Consider the following 15,880-nt stretch of genomic DNA (forward strand, 5'->3'; position numbering starts at 1 on the left):
GTGAGAAAGGTTTTTATTTCTCTAAAACATATCTAAATATATTCTGAAAATATTACCTAAAGAAATTCTTCATAGTTAAAACCACTTTGAATTTGAATATTTCAATAAATTTAGGGAATAATTTTGATAGGGCTTCATCAAAAAGATTGATCTCCAGAATGCATTAGAAATATATACTTGGAGAGGACCATTAAATGATATATATATATATATATATTAATTTTCTTCCTTTTTAAAAAATTTCTTCCATCTCCAACCATTTTTTTTCTTTTCTTTATTTAAAATCTTTTTTGAACCATTTCTAAAGTATTTTTTTGCGGAAAGAATTAATTAACTAATTAACTACAGAAAAAAAAAAATATTAAAACAAATATAATTGATAAAAGAAAGAATGCATATCATGCAAGCTATAATAAGCAAACATACGTTCAATATATTAAATAATTATAATGGAATCAATAATGACTGAAGAAAGATCAACTACAAAGTTAGAAGTAATAATAAAGACAATAAATAGCACCCACAGGTGAAACTGTAGTCTCAGGAAAACTCCTCTCTGAAGAATAAGTGTTTGACAAATAATATTGTTATAGCTTACACATCTCAGTATAATTTGCTTCGCTAAAAGTTAAATATTTTTATGACTCAATTTATTATATATCTCACAGGCCTGGAATTTATGTTAGAATACTTTACTTCATCTCAATAATATTTGAGTAAATTAATGAATCCAATCAACAAATACCGATATGGAATTGCAAAAGCAGAAAAGAATAATCGTGAATCTTAACCGTAGCATGAGTCAACAATGTAATTTTTCTTCTGAATTTTTATGTTTGTTTTGAAGAAAAATTCTGTCAGTTTCGGTTTGATTGAAGTATTATGTCATTATAGATCACCATGACTCATGGCAAGAATTTTGATAGTTGAAAGAAAAAAAAGTTTTACCTGAAAATCGAAGGAATTCGAAAGAGATATTTTTTTTTACTATTTCTTATAATTCATGTATTTATGAATGAACATTTAAGAATCTAAAAGTTATAAAAAATAATTTTTATATTTCTTCAAGTATTCCTTATTTCTATGAATATCTTATTTTCTGACATTTTCATTTTAGGGGAATTAATGTAGGTTTCCTTAAAAATGTTTGTAAAAAGAAACAGCAAAATATATTTTAATGAATAAATTTTTCATAGCTTATTAACCAAATATAAAAACTGCAACAACAATTCATATATATGAATTCATAATGCATTGTCTCATAATATAACAATTTAATGTAAAATATTATTATTTCTAATTATTTCTGATGTCAATTTTTCAAAGTTTTATTTGGGGCAGAAAACGATAAATTTTTATAGTTTTGAATAAAAGGTAGGCGCTCAACCCCCGCCCCATGTTTTAAAGAAAATATTTTTTTAATAAAATTTTCTTTAATAAGATATTTAATAGATTCGAATTTTGTTTTTCATTTTTGAGATTACAATCAGTTCACCAAGGATACTGATATGCAATTCTAATCAATGTTTCAGTTATAAGTAGAAGGTACCTTCAATAAGTTTCCAAACTATTTTGTACAGGCATTTAAAATTGTCATAGATTCTTGAAAATTCAGTATGTTATTGCTATACATCTTTTGAGATGAATGACTACTTTTCATGACTTCAGATGAATAACTACAGCAAGAATTGGAATACACCCTACTAAAGCCTGATTGTCACAGCTGGTGAATTTCAAAAATGCAATTTTGATGTGGGGACATTTTAGTAGAATAATATGCAATAAAATTCTATTTTAAACTTGTAAAATATGCTACAGAAACGTATGGAATGCTTTCGACTGCTTTTCGATTTTACATGAATCAAGCATCAGGTTTTGAGTGGCATAAGAGATTCAAGGAAGGCAGAGACTCTATGAAAGATGATGGGAGGTGTGGGAGGAGTAAGGAAGTCAGAACACCAAAGTTGATTGGCCAAATAAAGAATTTCATGAATAAGGACCGTCGTGTGTCTATAGAGACAATAAATGCACAGTTTGATATCAGTGTGGGAACTGTACACACAATTATTTACGAGGAACTGAAGATGAAGAAGATTTGCGCAAAGTTTGTCCGAAGAGTGCTCCATCGTCACAGACTATTTGACCAAGATTGGCATCAAGACAATTCCTTACCCTCCCTATAATCCAGACCTTGCCATTTGTGAGAAACCTTAGAGCATGTCGTTATGAGACAATTGAAAAGATGAACGAGGCTGTGACGAGGGTCATTCACACGCTCACACAAGAAGACTTCCCTGGGGCCTTTCAGAAGTTGTTGGAATGGTACAAGTGCATTGCAGCCGGAGGAGATTACTTCAAAGAGGACTAAAGTCTCATGTGTACTATCAATAAAAGTGCCTATATGAAAAAGTTTGGAAACTTATTGAAGGCAATTTATAAGTAAACAATTTATCAATATTTTATCTGTATTTGAAGATTCATCAAGTTCTGCTAAATTAAATGTTAAATTCAAAAAAACGATTTTTAATTTTTTCACTTAGAAAATATAGGATCTACTTTTTTTTATAATTGATGTAATTTATCATTTTTTGTTTTGTCATGGATCTTAAGCATTCTTATATGCAGAAAATGTTAAAATAGGTTTTAATTATTTATTGTACATAACTATATGTTCGTCTTTTATGAATTCTGATTTTTAACGACACACACATGAAAATAGAAATTTCAACTTGTATATTAAACTATCTGAATTTACATGAACTTGCCCGGGATCTTTTTATGCTCATTTATATTCCACATTTAAATAAAAATATGTCGATTGTTTTTTTAACAACTTATTATTTTTTTTAAATATTAAAAATTAAATTTTGCTCTCGATTGGTCAGCAAAAGATTATTGAATCAAATTTGTTTTTATAAAATGATTAGATGTATACAGTTTTTGAAACTTTAAAACTTTCAATAAATGAAGATTTGTTTAAAAGTTTAAAACAATAAATTACCTTTGCATTTGACAGTTTAAATGCTTGTAAATTCTTTTCAAATTTAAAAATAACGTGAAGTAATTCATTAATCTTTTCAACTATAAACAAAAGATTTAAAAAAAGTGGAATTGTTTAATAAATCCAAAAGCATTTAATTTCATATGTAAAACCTAAGTTTAAAAAATGCAATTTGACGTTTGTGAACAATTTTTTCTTAATAGAAAAATATCCTAACATTGACATAACTATTTTTTTTTTATTCACAAAACATTCACTAAACATTTGCGATAACATTCACAAAACATTCACAAAACATTTGCGATAACATTCACAAAACATTTGTGAAACATTCACACAACATTCGCAAAATATTCACAAAACATTTGTAGACTATTATCCTTTTTACACTTCAAATAAATTTAAAATTATTTTAAAACTTGCAAAATCACGAATCTTATTATTAAAAATAAATCTGTTAATATTATTTAAATTTTTCAGACAACTGTTCTCATCTTGAATGTCATTTTCACAATGTTTCGATCGTTGTAACCTCCAACCTCTTTCAGGTGTAACTTGTTAACCTCAGGAATGTTTCTGTAAAACTTGGGAATCAGCGCAGAATTTTGAACGCAATCCTTTATTTACTTCACGGGGGTAGCATGCTCTTGTTCCATCAAATAGAAGTCCTAAGTAATTCGCAATTGTATTTTTTTTCTAGAAGCCCATACTGAGAATGGAATCTTCAGTAGAATATTACTTTACAGTTGAATTTTTTTTAATAATCTAACCATTTATGGACGATTCTAGTATGAATTTTAAGAGCCTTAAATTTAATTTATTTCTAGTATATCACAATTTATTGATAAATATTACTAAAATATTACTATATATATATACACAATATTTATTACAACACTATATGTACATATTTCAAGGTCGTACTAGTGGTTTAATTGTGCTGAATCAACCATAAGAGGTTGGATAGAGTCAGCGCAAATTCATCAGCGACATTGAAAAACTGAAACTATGCAAAGTAAACAAACAGAGAAAAAAACGTTAAACGAGCGTTTAAAACAACTTATTAATTGACGCCAATAGATTTTGATTATGGAAGGAAGAAAGCGCGCGTGTGTGTAAGTGTATGAGTGCGTGTGTGATAGAGAGAGAGAATGAAAGAGAGAGAGAGAGAGAGAGAGAGAGAGTGTGTGTGTGTGTGTGTGTGTGTGTGTGTGTGTGTGTGTGTATGTTTAGCGGGGGTGGGTGGGTGGAAAACCTCTCTGAAAAAATAAATGTACTGTTTAAAGGAACACATAACCCCATATAAATAAAGGTACAACAATTAATGGCAATAAATATCTAATGAAATAAAGCATGAATATATTAATTTAAATTTAATTTAGAATAAAATTAAAATAAAATTTAAATAAAATTTAAATAAAAATAAAATAAAACTTTCAAGAAATTATTAAAATTTAAAAAAAAAATAGAATAAATGTGAAGGGAGAAATTTAAGATAATTAAAAATAATTAAAGTAATTTTTAAATAACTTATCTAATAGTAAATGACACTTAAGGACTATAAAGGAATATCAGCACATATAAATATATAGAAAATATAATCAAAAGTAATACATCTATGGTGAGATAGTCCTACTACTTTCACAAAATTGACCAATACTGCCATCTCTACTATTAATATTATTACCAATCCATTCATCACTACTACTACTACTACTACTACTACTACTACTACTACTACTACTACTACTATTATTATTATTATTATTATTATTATTATTATTATTATTAATAATAATAATAAAAATAATAATAAAAATAATAACAATAACAACAATAATAATGATGATAAAATAATAAAGGAAAAAATAAAGACACAATAACTAATAAGGTAAAAAAACTAATAAGGTAAAAAAGGTAATAAGGTAAAAAAAATAAAAATCAAGTAAAAATAATAATATTATTATTATTAATATTAAAATTGATTGTGTTTCTGCTAAAGATTTTATGGAGTTTGTTAGTGGGTGGAAAATGTTTATCTATTAGATGGAGACATTTTCTACCTATATTGTACTTGACATTGAGGGAGAATGGGGGGGTGAACCAAATTATGTTCCTGGATCTGTTGGATCTGCGCTGTCTGGTGGGTGGATTGGGTATAAATGAGATGTCTTTCTGGTATTCACTTTCTCGTAGAGTCCTGTTGTAATATGGTGCAGCTTGCTGGAAAATCTCTAGGCTGGATGAAAGGTTGGAGATTCTTCATCTGATGCTGGGGACAAGGTTGTGGAAAACACGGGGTGGGTGGCACGATTGAGTATTGATGTACACAGACCTCACTAGTGTGGATTTTTTAGATGTAACATTGGACCTGTCCAGCAACTCTACCAGACCTAGACTTGTGGTAGAGTCTGGTAGAATTGCTGGCCAGGTCCAATGTTACATCTAAAAAATCCACACTAGTGAGGTTTGTGTCAATGGTGATATTAAAACTGAGTTCTTTAAGGAATGTGGTCATTTGTTTTCTGAAGCTGTCTAGGTTCTAACCATTGTAGTTGCATGAGAGACATAAACCATCATCTCGGTAGAGGCTGAATTCATGATTGGGGAACTTGTTGTGCAGGGAGTGGAGAATAAAGAGGCCTACCAGATCACACATCTGCATTATCAAAGGCTCCCATGGGAACATCAAAGGGGTCCTCACGATTGGATTTCTTAACCCACGTTTTGTTGTCAAAGAAGAGGAGTGAATTTGTAGCATGGAGGATAGTTTCAAGTTCTAAGTCACTTATCTCCATGAAAGATTTGGCGAAGGCTAAAGAGCTGGTGAGGATTTCCCTGCTGATGGAAGGATAAAAGTCAGTAATGTCGAACTGAGTAAATTTGCATTGTTCTTTATTGGAAATGGCTTTGAAGCAGTGGATGGATTCTTGGGAATTAGTCCAAAGTCTTAGGTTGGAGTGTTTTTTTATATATTTATTAATTTTCCTGATAATATATTCACTTGCTAGACCCATTTCACTCTTAGCTGGGTTGATAAGTCTGCAAGTTGGTCTGTCTTGAAAATGGGGTTTTTGATTCTTCAAGGTAATGAAGGTTATTTTCTGTGCTAGCTGATTGGCTCTGTAATCGATTTTCAGCTTTGCTACAAGGTTTGAGGCTTCATTGTTTATATTGGATAAGGTGTGGCTTGACGCGATTTGGTATTACTTTGTGATGCTGTTTACGGCAAGATCTTTGTATTTGTTTTTATGAATTTTGTAGATGTTTCTGGTTTTATCTGCAAATGTGAGAGTGTGTTCACTAGATTTAAGTTTTTTGACGTCAGCGGATAAGTTTCTTTGAAAGGTGGTGTTATTTCGTGTGAAACGGACTTTGGGAATTAAATCCAGCAGGTCTTTCTCAAAGGCGTTCATTTCAGGGGCTTTGTTTGTAGGATTTCAGACCATAGTGGTTATTTACATTTGGGTCTTCCATAGAAGTAGAAAGATGATATTCCCACCTCACATGTTTCACAACACCTTCCATTTTATTAATAAGAGATTTTGGGTAAAATGTGTTGCTGGGCGTCGGAATGTCTTATGGAGAGTATCTGAGTTCTCGTTTGTTCATTTTCCAAATTGTTCCCTTTCAGTTGTAGATATAGGATAAGATTTATTTTCTAGAGTGCTCAACCGTGTAACCACCCAATGTCAAGATGATATAGAAATCTATAGAATATATATATATATATATATATATATATATATATATATATGTATATATATATAATAATATGTAGTAATAATATGACCATATATATGGCTAACGAAATGAGAATATGCTACCCCCATGAAAGGGTTCTGTTCCAAATGCTGTGCAGATTCCTGAGTTCGACAAGATACAAGCTGGAGGTTACATCAGCCGAAATGTTGTGAAAAATGATACTGAAGATGAGAATGGTCGTCTGAAGAATTCAAATAATATGAATATCAATCATCATTTCAAAAGTTTGTATTCTTTAACTTTTTTTTTGCAGGTTACAGACTTTGCGTGGTCACATGATGGCCGTATGGCACTTATATGTTACTGGGATGGATTTGTGCTGGTGGGCTCTGTTGCTGGGCAAAGGTACTGGTCATCCATGCTGAATTTGGACAATGCCTCTATAACGTGTGGTGTATGGTCCCCTGATGACCAAAGAGTAAGTGGTGTTATTTTCACTTTCTTACACTGAAAACTACAGTTTTCTTTGTATTTTGTTTTATAAGCCATTATAAGTCATAATTTATTATTGAAAATTATTTCAAAATGAATGGTCCAATAGAATTGGTTCATAAAGAATTAGTTAATTAATTTTTTTAAATTTCAAAGAAAATTATTTGGCCTTTATATGTGAATCTCAGCTACAAAAGCTAATATTTTAATTCATTATTTTTCTTCTGTGTATTCATTATAGTTACAACTAAAGAAGATTTTTAAAAAGTGATTAATTTTGTCTTTATAATGTAGTTTTCAAGACTCATCATGTAATTAGTTTTATAAATTTTACTTTCAGTTAAAAAAAGATTCTATTTCCAAATTTTGATCACTTGATAAATTCAAAATAGATATATACAAGGCACTATGATTAGTGTTATGTTTGATTTCCAAGAAAATAAACATTCAGTAAAAATTGTTTATTCATATATGTTTGATACTCTATCAATCCAAAAGATCACTTTGAAGTATTAGTGTTGATTCACATGAGTGACGCTTTTAAGGCTTCCAAATTCTTTTCCATGTTAAAACGGTCATGAAACAATTCATTTTTTTTTAACAATTGACAAAAGGTTAAAAACTGAACAAATGCAAAAGCATTGTTGTGGATTTAATTACGTACAGAAGTTAAATAGTTAGATTATTTAAGGATAAAAAGTTTAGAAATTTGTTACAAAAGATGAGGAGAAAAAAAACAAAAATTTGGCTGATTAAAAAAATGGTTCATTAAGACATCCTGTTTAATTACATTTGTCAATAAAGAAATAATCTTATTACTTAATTTATTCAATTGTTGGTTTGATAGTTCCAAATTATTGATTAGATTTATACAAATCTTAATAAAGTATTGGCATCTCACAGATGATATGAAATGTTGGAAAAATAAATGTATGACTAAAGAACAAAAACAAAATATTTTGCAGCATAATGATTGTGTGTGACAATCCAAATAATGATTGTGTGTGACAATCTAAATAATGATTGTGTGTGACAATCCAAATAACATTTTAAAGTTGATTTTATGTTAAGTTTTATAATCCGGTAAATTTTTCGGGTTTGTATTACTGTACACATAGATTCGAAAAAGTTGTCAAAAAAACAAATATATAACAGATAAATATTATCAAAGGCAAGATAAGTTACTTTTCTACCAAACTGGATACATTTTTTTTGTTTTTATTCAATATAACATGTTTATTCAGCTCGAAAAACATGCAGTGTTTACCGATGTATTGGAAAATTCAAAATGGCGCCCGACACTCTCCTTAACATGGTAAGTTTGGAAAAAGGTGTTATAAATAATAAACTAGACAAAATACTATTAAAAAAACACCGAATATATGTCAACTAATGTCACGGTAACATATAAATTTCTAACATTATTTTGTCTAGTTTATTATTTATAACATCTTTTCCTGAACTTACCGTGTTAAAGAGAGCGTCGGGCGCCATTTTGAATTTTCCAATACATCGGTAAACACTGTGTGCTTTTCGAGCTGAATAAGCATGTTACATTGAATAAAAACACAAAAAATATATCCAGTTAGGTAGAAAAGTAACTTATCTTGCCTTTGATAACATTTATTTGTTATATATTTGTTTTTTAACAACTTTTTCGAATCTATGTGTACAGTAATACAAACCCAATTTTTCTTCTACTTTTGTTGCTTTGGCTGGTGATGTTTATCTACACAGCTTTTACATTTGAAAGTAAAAATTATGCTTACATTCATTCCTATGCGTAATTTTGAATTAGGGTTGACAGTTCTGATCGGATTTGAAGAAGTATGAATTCTGTAGTGTATCATTCTAAAAAGAACATTCTTTTTTCAATCTGTTTTTAGTATCAATCAGATATCTTAATTCATGTACCTACAAATTTCAAAAAATTATTAATGTGGCTCAAGTTTATTTCCATTCTGTTACAGTTTGGAATTTAGTTTTAAAATAATTAAAAATGCATTAGCATTCTTGAACTGTTCAATTTTCTTTGATTTCTTTATAAAACCATACTGAGATCATTGTTTCTCAAGTGACCAGCAATTTAAGATTTTTGAGTAGATGAGTATTGATTGGATCCTGTGTTGTTTAGCTGCAGAGTGCAGAAACAAGATTCTCTCTTGAATTGTGATCTGATAAAGCATAGTTTATTGCTATGAGAAGGAGGAGGAAGGGGTGTAGGAGAAGAAGCAAGAAATATGTGAGAACTTGACTCATATGAATATTAGGCGCTTTTATGAATGAATGTTCTCTGCTATTGTTTATCTGAAAGTAGGTAGCCATTTTAGTTTTTGCTCTTTCCACATGAAAAGAATTCCAAGGATAAATCAAACAATATTTTTGGTATTTTTCTTAAGATGAAATCAAATTGATTTTCATTCAAAGAAAACAGATATCATTGTGAGATATTTTCATGAATGTTTTTATTGTTTTAATTTTATTGAACAATTTCGATATGAGACCATTGTAAGAACAATGTTAAAACTCATATCTACTTACCTCTAATCAGTTTATGATAGATTTTGTTAGTTGTGTTTACTGAAGTTTATGCTACTCTATGATGGGCCTCGACAAGGTGTGACTAAAAACCCTAACAATGACGACGATATGAAATAGATTAATATTTTTTTTTATTTTGCTTTCTAATCATTTGTATTTTTTCAATACTTTACAAAATCATAGCTTTCCCATAGTTAAAGATTCAGAAAAATCAGAGGTTTTTGAATTTCCACCATATCTTTGTCTATTTTTTAGAAACCTAAATTATATGTCTCATATTACCCACTATTATATCAGGCAGCTGTTTTCATAAATTCGTTATGATCGGTTAATCAGTTTGAGAGTTAATTCAAAGCACACATTTTAAGCCAACTATAACTTTTGCCCATTTTTAACAAAATAAAACAGTCTAATATATATATATATATATATATATATATATATATATATATATATATATATATATATGTATGTATATATATATGTATGTATATATATATGCATATATATATATGTATGTATATATATATATGTATGCATATATATATATGTATGTATATATATATATATGTATGTATATATATATATATGTATGTATATATATATATATATGTATGTATATATATATATATATGTATGTATATATATATATGTATGTATATATATATATATATATATATATTTAAAGTGATGATTGTGTAGTTCCAACGAGAGAAAAAAATGTATATTTAAAAGAGTGTAGCCATCAACAATTGTGGGTATTTTAAAATAAAAATATGATGAAAACCTTTTAAAAAAACCCACAATTGTTGATGGCTACACTCTTTTAAATATATATATATATATATATATATATATATATATATATACTGTTGTAAATATAATTAAAATAATTATATATATATACTGTAGAACCTTGGGATACAGCATTAAGAATTAGTAACAAAACACAGTACAGTATATAATGCACACAATAACATTATAAATAGCACCGTAACGTGGGGCAAATGCCGTAACCATCCGGAAAAACATTGTATTCCACATCGTAACCTGAGAAAAACATATCCTAGGTCACCGTATCCTGTATCTCTACAATTATATAAATGCAACTTTGTCTGTGTGTGTGTGAGTGAGTGAGTTCCTTATAGACTCTGAAGCGACTGAATATTTTCTTTAAGATTTACAGAACTTGCACTGTGAATGTGTTATCAGCAGCTCCAGTAACTCTCACATCTCCTTATTTGTCTCTCAGTCTTCATTTCCAATGAGTGATTTTTCTGACAAAGCGTGAAGAAAAAGCTGCTTTCCAGGTTGGCAGTACTTCGTGAACAGTAGCCTGAGATGTCAGAAATTTTCTGCTTCTATGTCTATCCTTGTGGCCATGTCACTAGAAAGGGTCCTGGAGGTAAAAGTTTCATCTGGGCTGACGTTATCCGCCTGATAGTCAGGGACCCGAACCTTGGATTAACCACAAAGGAGACTGTCCTATCAGCAGGTGCAAAGTACTGGGGCTGCTGTACTGCCATTTGGTGAATGGATTCTGGACCATGCAGTAGTTTCTGGTGGGGCCTCTCACTGCCATACTAGTGGGTAATTGTTACGGCTTTACCTTATTATGTGCTACAAAAAAAAAAATTCTTGTCTTTCTCTATCTTTCTTTCCCTCTCTGTCCTGCTCTAACCAAGTCTGTTGACCTGTTCCACATATCCCAAAACCTCAACATGAAATATCTCCAGAAAAAAAAACACAAAACACAAATAAACCTAGAACCCCATCCTCCAATGTAGACCCCTACTACCATGTCTCCTTCTCCAACATCAAGAGTCTACGTTCCAACCTTCCAGAGGTTGAAACCCAATTACAGGAGACAAAAGCAGACATATTGTTCCTTAGCGAAACTGGCATAGAGCCGACCACTTCCCTAGATGATTTCATAATTAATGTATACTCTAACTTAACATTTAAATCTGACCCCCAAGATCGCCATGGGCATGAAATATGTGCCTACATTAAAAATGGCTTTCCGTGTGGTAGGGGTATCTCCAGAGAAGACTCTAATTTACCTTATATGTGCTTCCAGGTTGCACTTGCTTACACCACTGCATTTATATTTGCCCTCTATCGGCCCCATAACAGCGGAGTTACTATCTTTAAGAGCATATCTGAGAAAATTGACCACATCCTGTCTGCTCATCCTTCGGCTAACATTCACATCTGTGGTGACTTCAATGTCCACAATGTGGAATGGCTGATCCACTCAAATAAGACAGATGATGAGGGGAGTTTCTGTCATGACTTCTCGATTCTCTATGACCTCACTCAGATTGTTCACGAACCCACCCATGTGCCCGATACTACTGGTCAGTATGCAAGCCTTCTAGACTTTTTTCTCACAACTTGCCCTGAGCTATGTTCATGTTCTGTTCTATCTTCTCTGGGATCTTCCGACCACTTGGTTGTACCAGTGTAGGTAAAAATGAAATGTAATAATCTTCAGACGTACCTCTCCACTGTACTGTATAGCTGACGAGGATAGCTTCCGCACATTTATATCTGATCTACCTCTGCATTCCATGTTTAAAAAGGATGCGTCCTCTATAGTATCACACCTGGCCGAATGGATAATTGTAGGCATAGACCGATTCATACCATCCAAAAACTTCTAACAAAAACCTAATAGTCAGCCATGGTTCTCCCAAGAATGTGCTGCTACCATCGCGCACAGAAATCACTTTTTCCATAGCTACCAACATAATAGATGTACTAAAGCTGCTTTCAGGACTGCCAGCAACCACTGTAAAAGAGTAATAAAAAATGCAAGAGAGCTATCTATATAATGTGGTGATGCCTATGTAAAAAAAAAAAAAAAAAGAAGCTATATGCTCAGTCCATTTAATCCAAAGTAGCTGAGCAGCGGCTTGGTTCCCACCAGTTTTGGCAAATAGCAAACAGGATCCTGAACAGAAGCGTGCATTCTATCCTAACCATCATCAATGGACCTGAGGTCATCTCGTCAGCATCAGACAAAGCCAGACTATTTGCCAAGAACATTGCAGCTAATTCTACCCTATGCGACAAAGGCCATCAACTCCCCATATTTCCTCGTATAACAGACAACACACTATGCAACATACAAATATCTGTGTGTGAGGTCGCCAAGCTAATCAAGAACCTTGATTCCAGTAAAGTAACTGGCCCTGACGGCATTCCAATTATAGTGTTGAAAAAGCTTCAACCAGAACTTGCCTCTATACTTACAAAACTGTTTAAGTGTATCCTTAAGGAGAAGTGCTTCCCAACACCCTGGAAAACCTCATCAGTATACCCTGTATTAAGTCATGAGTAAGTTGCTGGAATCCGTATTAAATAAAGAAGTAGTCAACCACCTCAGCAGAAATAACCTTCTTAGTGACATGCAATATGGTTTCCGTTCTGCTAGATCTACAGCAGATGTGCTAACGGTTATATCTCATAGGATTAGTGAATCTCTTGACAAAGGCTTCCTTTCTAGGTCAGTTGCTCTTGACATATAAAAGGCCTTTGATAAGGTATGGCATAAAGGCCTACTTCACAAGATTTTCAGCTACGGTATAACTGGAAATGTTTTCTCAATTATTAAATCATTTCTCTCTGACAGGCTCATAAGAGTAGTGGTTGATGGGCAGAAATCAGAGACCCACAGTATTAATGCTGGAGTTCCTCAGCAGATCTATATTAATGATCTTCCAAATCATATCCTTACATCATTTGTAGACATTTATGCTGATAACACTACAATCTATGGTAGCACATCTAAGACCGTAAATGACCAAGTTCTCTCTGATTCTCTCTTCTCTGATCTTGAGCAAATGGTTCAATGGGGAAAGAGGTGGTTTGTTACTTTTAATGCATCCAAAACCAAGCTTTTATCCTTACATCATCAATGTTCTGATCCCCATCTGGCATCAATTGAAATGGATGACTCTCGTCTTGGGAAGGCTCCATATTTTGACAAGCTTCTGGGCTTAACCTTTACTCCTGATCTGAAATGGAACACGTACATCAAGTCTGTTGCCAAGGTCGCTGAAAAAATGGTAGGATCCTTCTACCGCTCCAGTAGATATCTCACTGCTGATGCAATTCTCTATCTATATAAAAGCCAAGTACGTCCAAGAATGGAGTACTGCTGCCACATCGGGCCAGGAGCTGCTGAAAAGTCTCTCCTGCCTTGACAGAGTACAAAATATACTTCATAGCCTAGTGGGGGATGCCCTTTTCTCTCCCTGCAACCTCTCTCCCACAGAAGAGACGTTGTGAGCCTGTCCTTGTTTTATCGTTATTTCCATGGCAAGTGCTCGTCTGAGCTCCAATCTCTGGTCCCTCCTCGCCAATATTTCACAAAAAACACCCATCTAGCTGAAACCACTGTCAATATTTTTCCCCACTCTTTATCTGTACCTAAATCAAAACACATATTCCATGAACAAAGCTTCTTTATTAGAAGCGCACGCCTGTGGAACTGTTCCGTCTGCTTGTTTCCCACCTGACTACAATTTGGATGTCTTCAAGTCCAACATAAACAAATTTGTGATAAAGCGCCCCTTAAGTAAGACTCTTTACCAAATCTCCATTACTAACGATTACTACGATATTATCCCATTGATTATGTATGCGCAATAACCCTTATCCCCGAATGGCTTCCGGGCCTTGATAAGTGGTGACTACCATGTAAAAAAAAAAAGAGTAATTTTTGTCAAGTTTTGTCACAGAATACCTCTGATAATTACCGATAATCGATAATCAAGACTGTTATTTTAATTTATCTATCATCGGTAAAACCATATTTTCCATATCATATAAGTTGATAGCATGTTTTTTGTTTTGCATGATATAGTCTGTAGGTTCAAACTCAGCATGTAATTTTTTAATTTTTTTCATTACCTGCAAAGAATTTTATAAGACTTGAAAATTTCTGTGTTTTTTAGCAGTGCAAAAGTAAATTATGTTTCTGATTCTGAACGTCTATTGAACAAGGAACTGATCCTGAAGAAATTGCAAAACAGTTCACATATATGTAGTGAAAATATGATTCAGAGGTTTCTTATATCTCGGTTTAACAAAACATAGGCCCCAGTAACTAAGCATGTTGTATGGCCAACAACATAAGATAAGGAATTTTTCGACACAGTTGACTAATTGTAGAACTGTACAGCAACAACCACAAAAATTCTTACAACAAATAGGTAGTCGATGTTGATCCTGTGGTTTCTTTTGCATACGGTTCAAGAAATGGAAGAATAGCTGCTAAGGGGACAAATCACAGAAATTAGATTGTTGCTGGCATGTTGCATCCACTGTGGGGCTACGTTAATCAATATAGTGTCAGTATAACCGAAATTTACTGAACAAATTTTAGGATTGCAAAAAAAAAAAAAAAAAAAAAAAAAAAAGAAGAAAATATTGGAATTACCAAATATACTGATCAAAATAAGCATAAAAAAGACATCAAAGCAACCCCCGAGCAAGGCCGGGTAATACTGCTAGTATATATATATATATATATATATATATATATATATATATATATATATATATATATACTAGCAAAAGTACCCGTCGTTGACTGGGTTCAAAAACAACCTACAGAAAATGGACTCTGATTTATGAAAGTATGATAGGTTATGAAAAGGAAGGGTTGTAAAGAGATAGCTTCGAATTTGGGGGTATCAAAACCAAAGCAAAATATGATGAAAGTAAAAATAAAATAGATAAACCCCATAATTTATTATACCATACCTGTTCACACTGAAAAACTTATCACAATATTCTGTGGATCTATATTAAAAAACCTTGTTAAACTTTGTGACATATTTCCATTCTATGGAGGTCAGGCGCGAACGAACACCCCATAATTTTATAATACCATATTTCTTCAAATTGAAACATAATTATCAAAGTATACTTACGCAGATACATATGAAAAGTCTTTATTAAAGTTTGTGCCTATTTCCATTCTTTGGAGGCCAGGCGCGAACGCTGACCCCACAATTTTATTATACCATCCCTATTTAAGTTAAAACATACTTATCAAAGTATTATTATGTACATCTATATCAAAAACACTTGTAAACGTTTTTTTTTAATTTTTAAATTTTTTATTTC

General features: G+C 31.9%; 1 protein-coding gene across 4 annotated transcripts in view; it reads left to right on the forward strand.

The window, feature by feature from the left end:
* LOC145239866 (tubby-related protein 4-like) overlaps positions 1-15,880 on the forward strand; it is a 647,302-nt gene that overhangs the window by 245,090 nt on the left and 386,332 nt on the right. For all 4 annotated transcript variants that reach the window (XM_080103438.1, XM_080103439.1, XM_080103435.1 and 1 more), the window contains exon 3: positions 7,020-7,184. In XM_080103438.1, coding sequence (XP_079959564.1) covers positions 7,020-7,184 — 165 coding nt within the window. The remainder of the gene's footprint in view (positions 1-7,019; positions 7,185-15,880) is intronic.

This window comes from Euprymna scolopes, chromosome 19, assembly GCF_053919585.1.
Source record: "Euprymna scolopes isolate OS-2025 chromosome 19, ASM5391958v1, whole genome shotgun sequence".
Lineage (NCBI taxonomy): Eukaryota > Metazoa > Mollusca > Cephalopoda > Sepiida > Sepiolidae > Euprymna > Euprymna scolopes.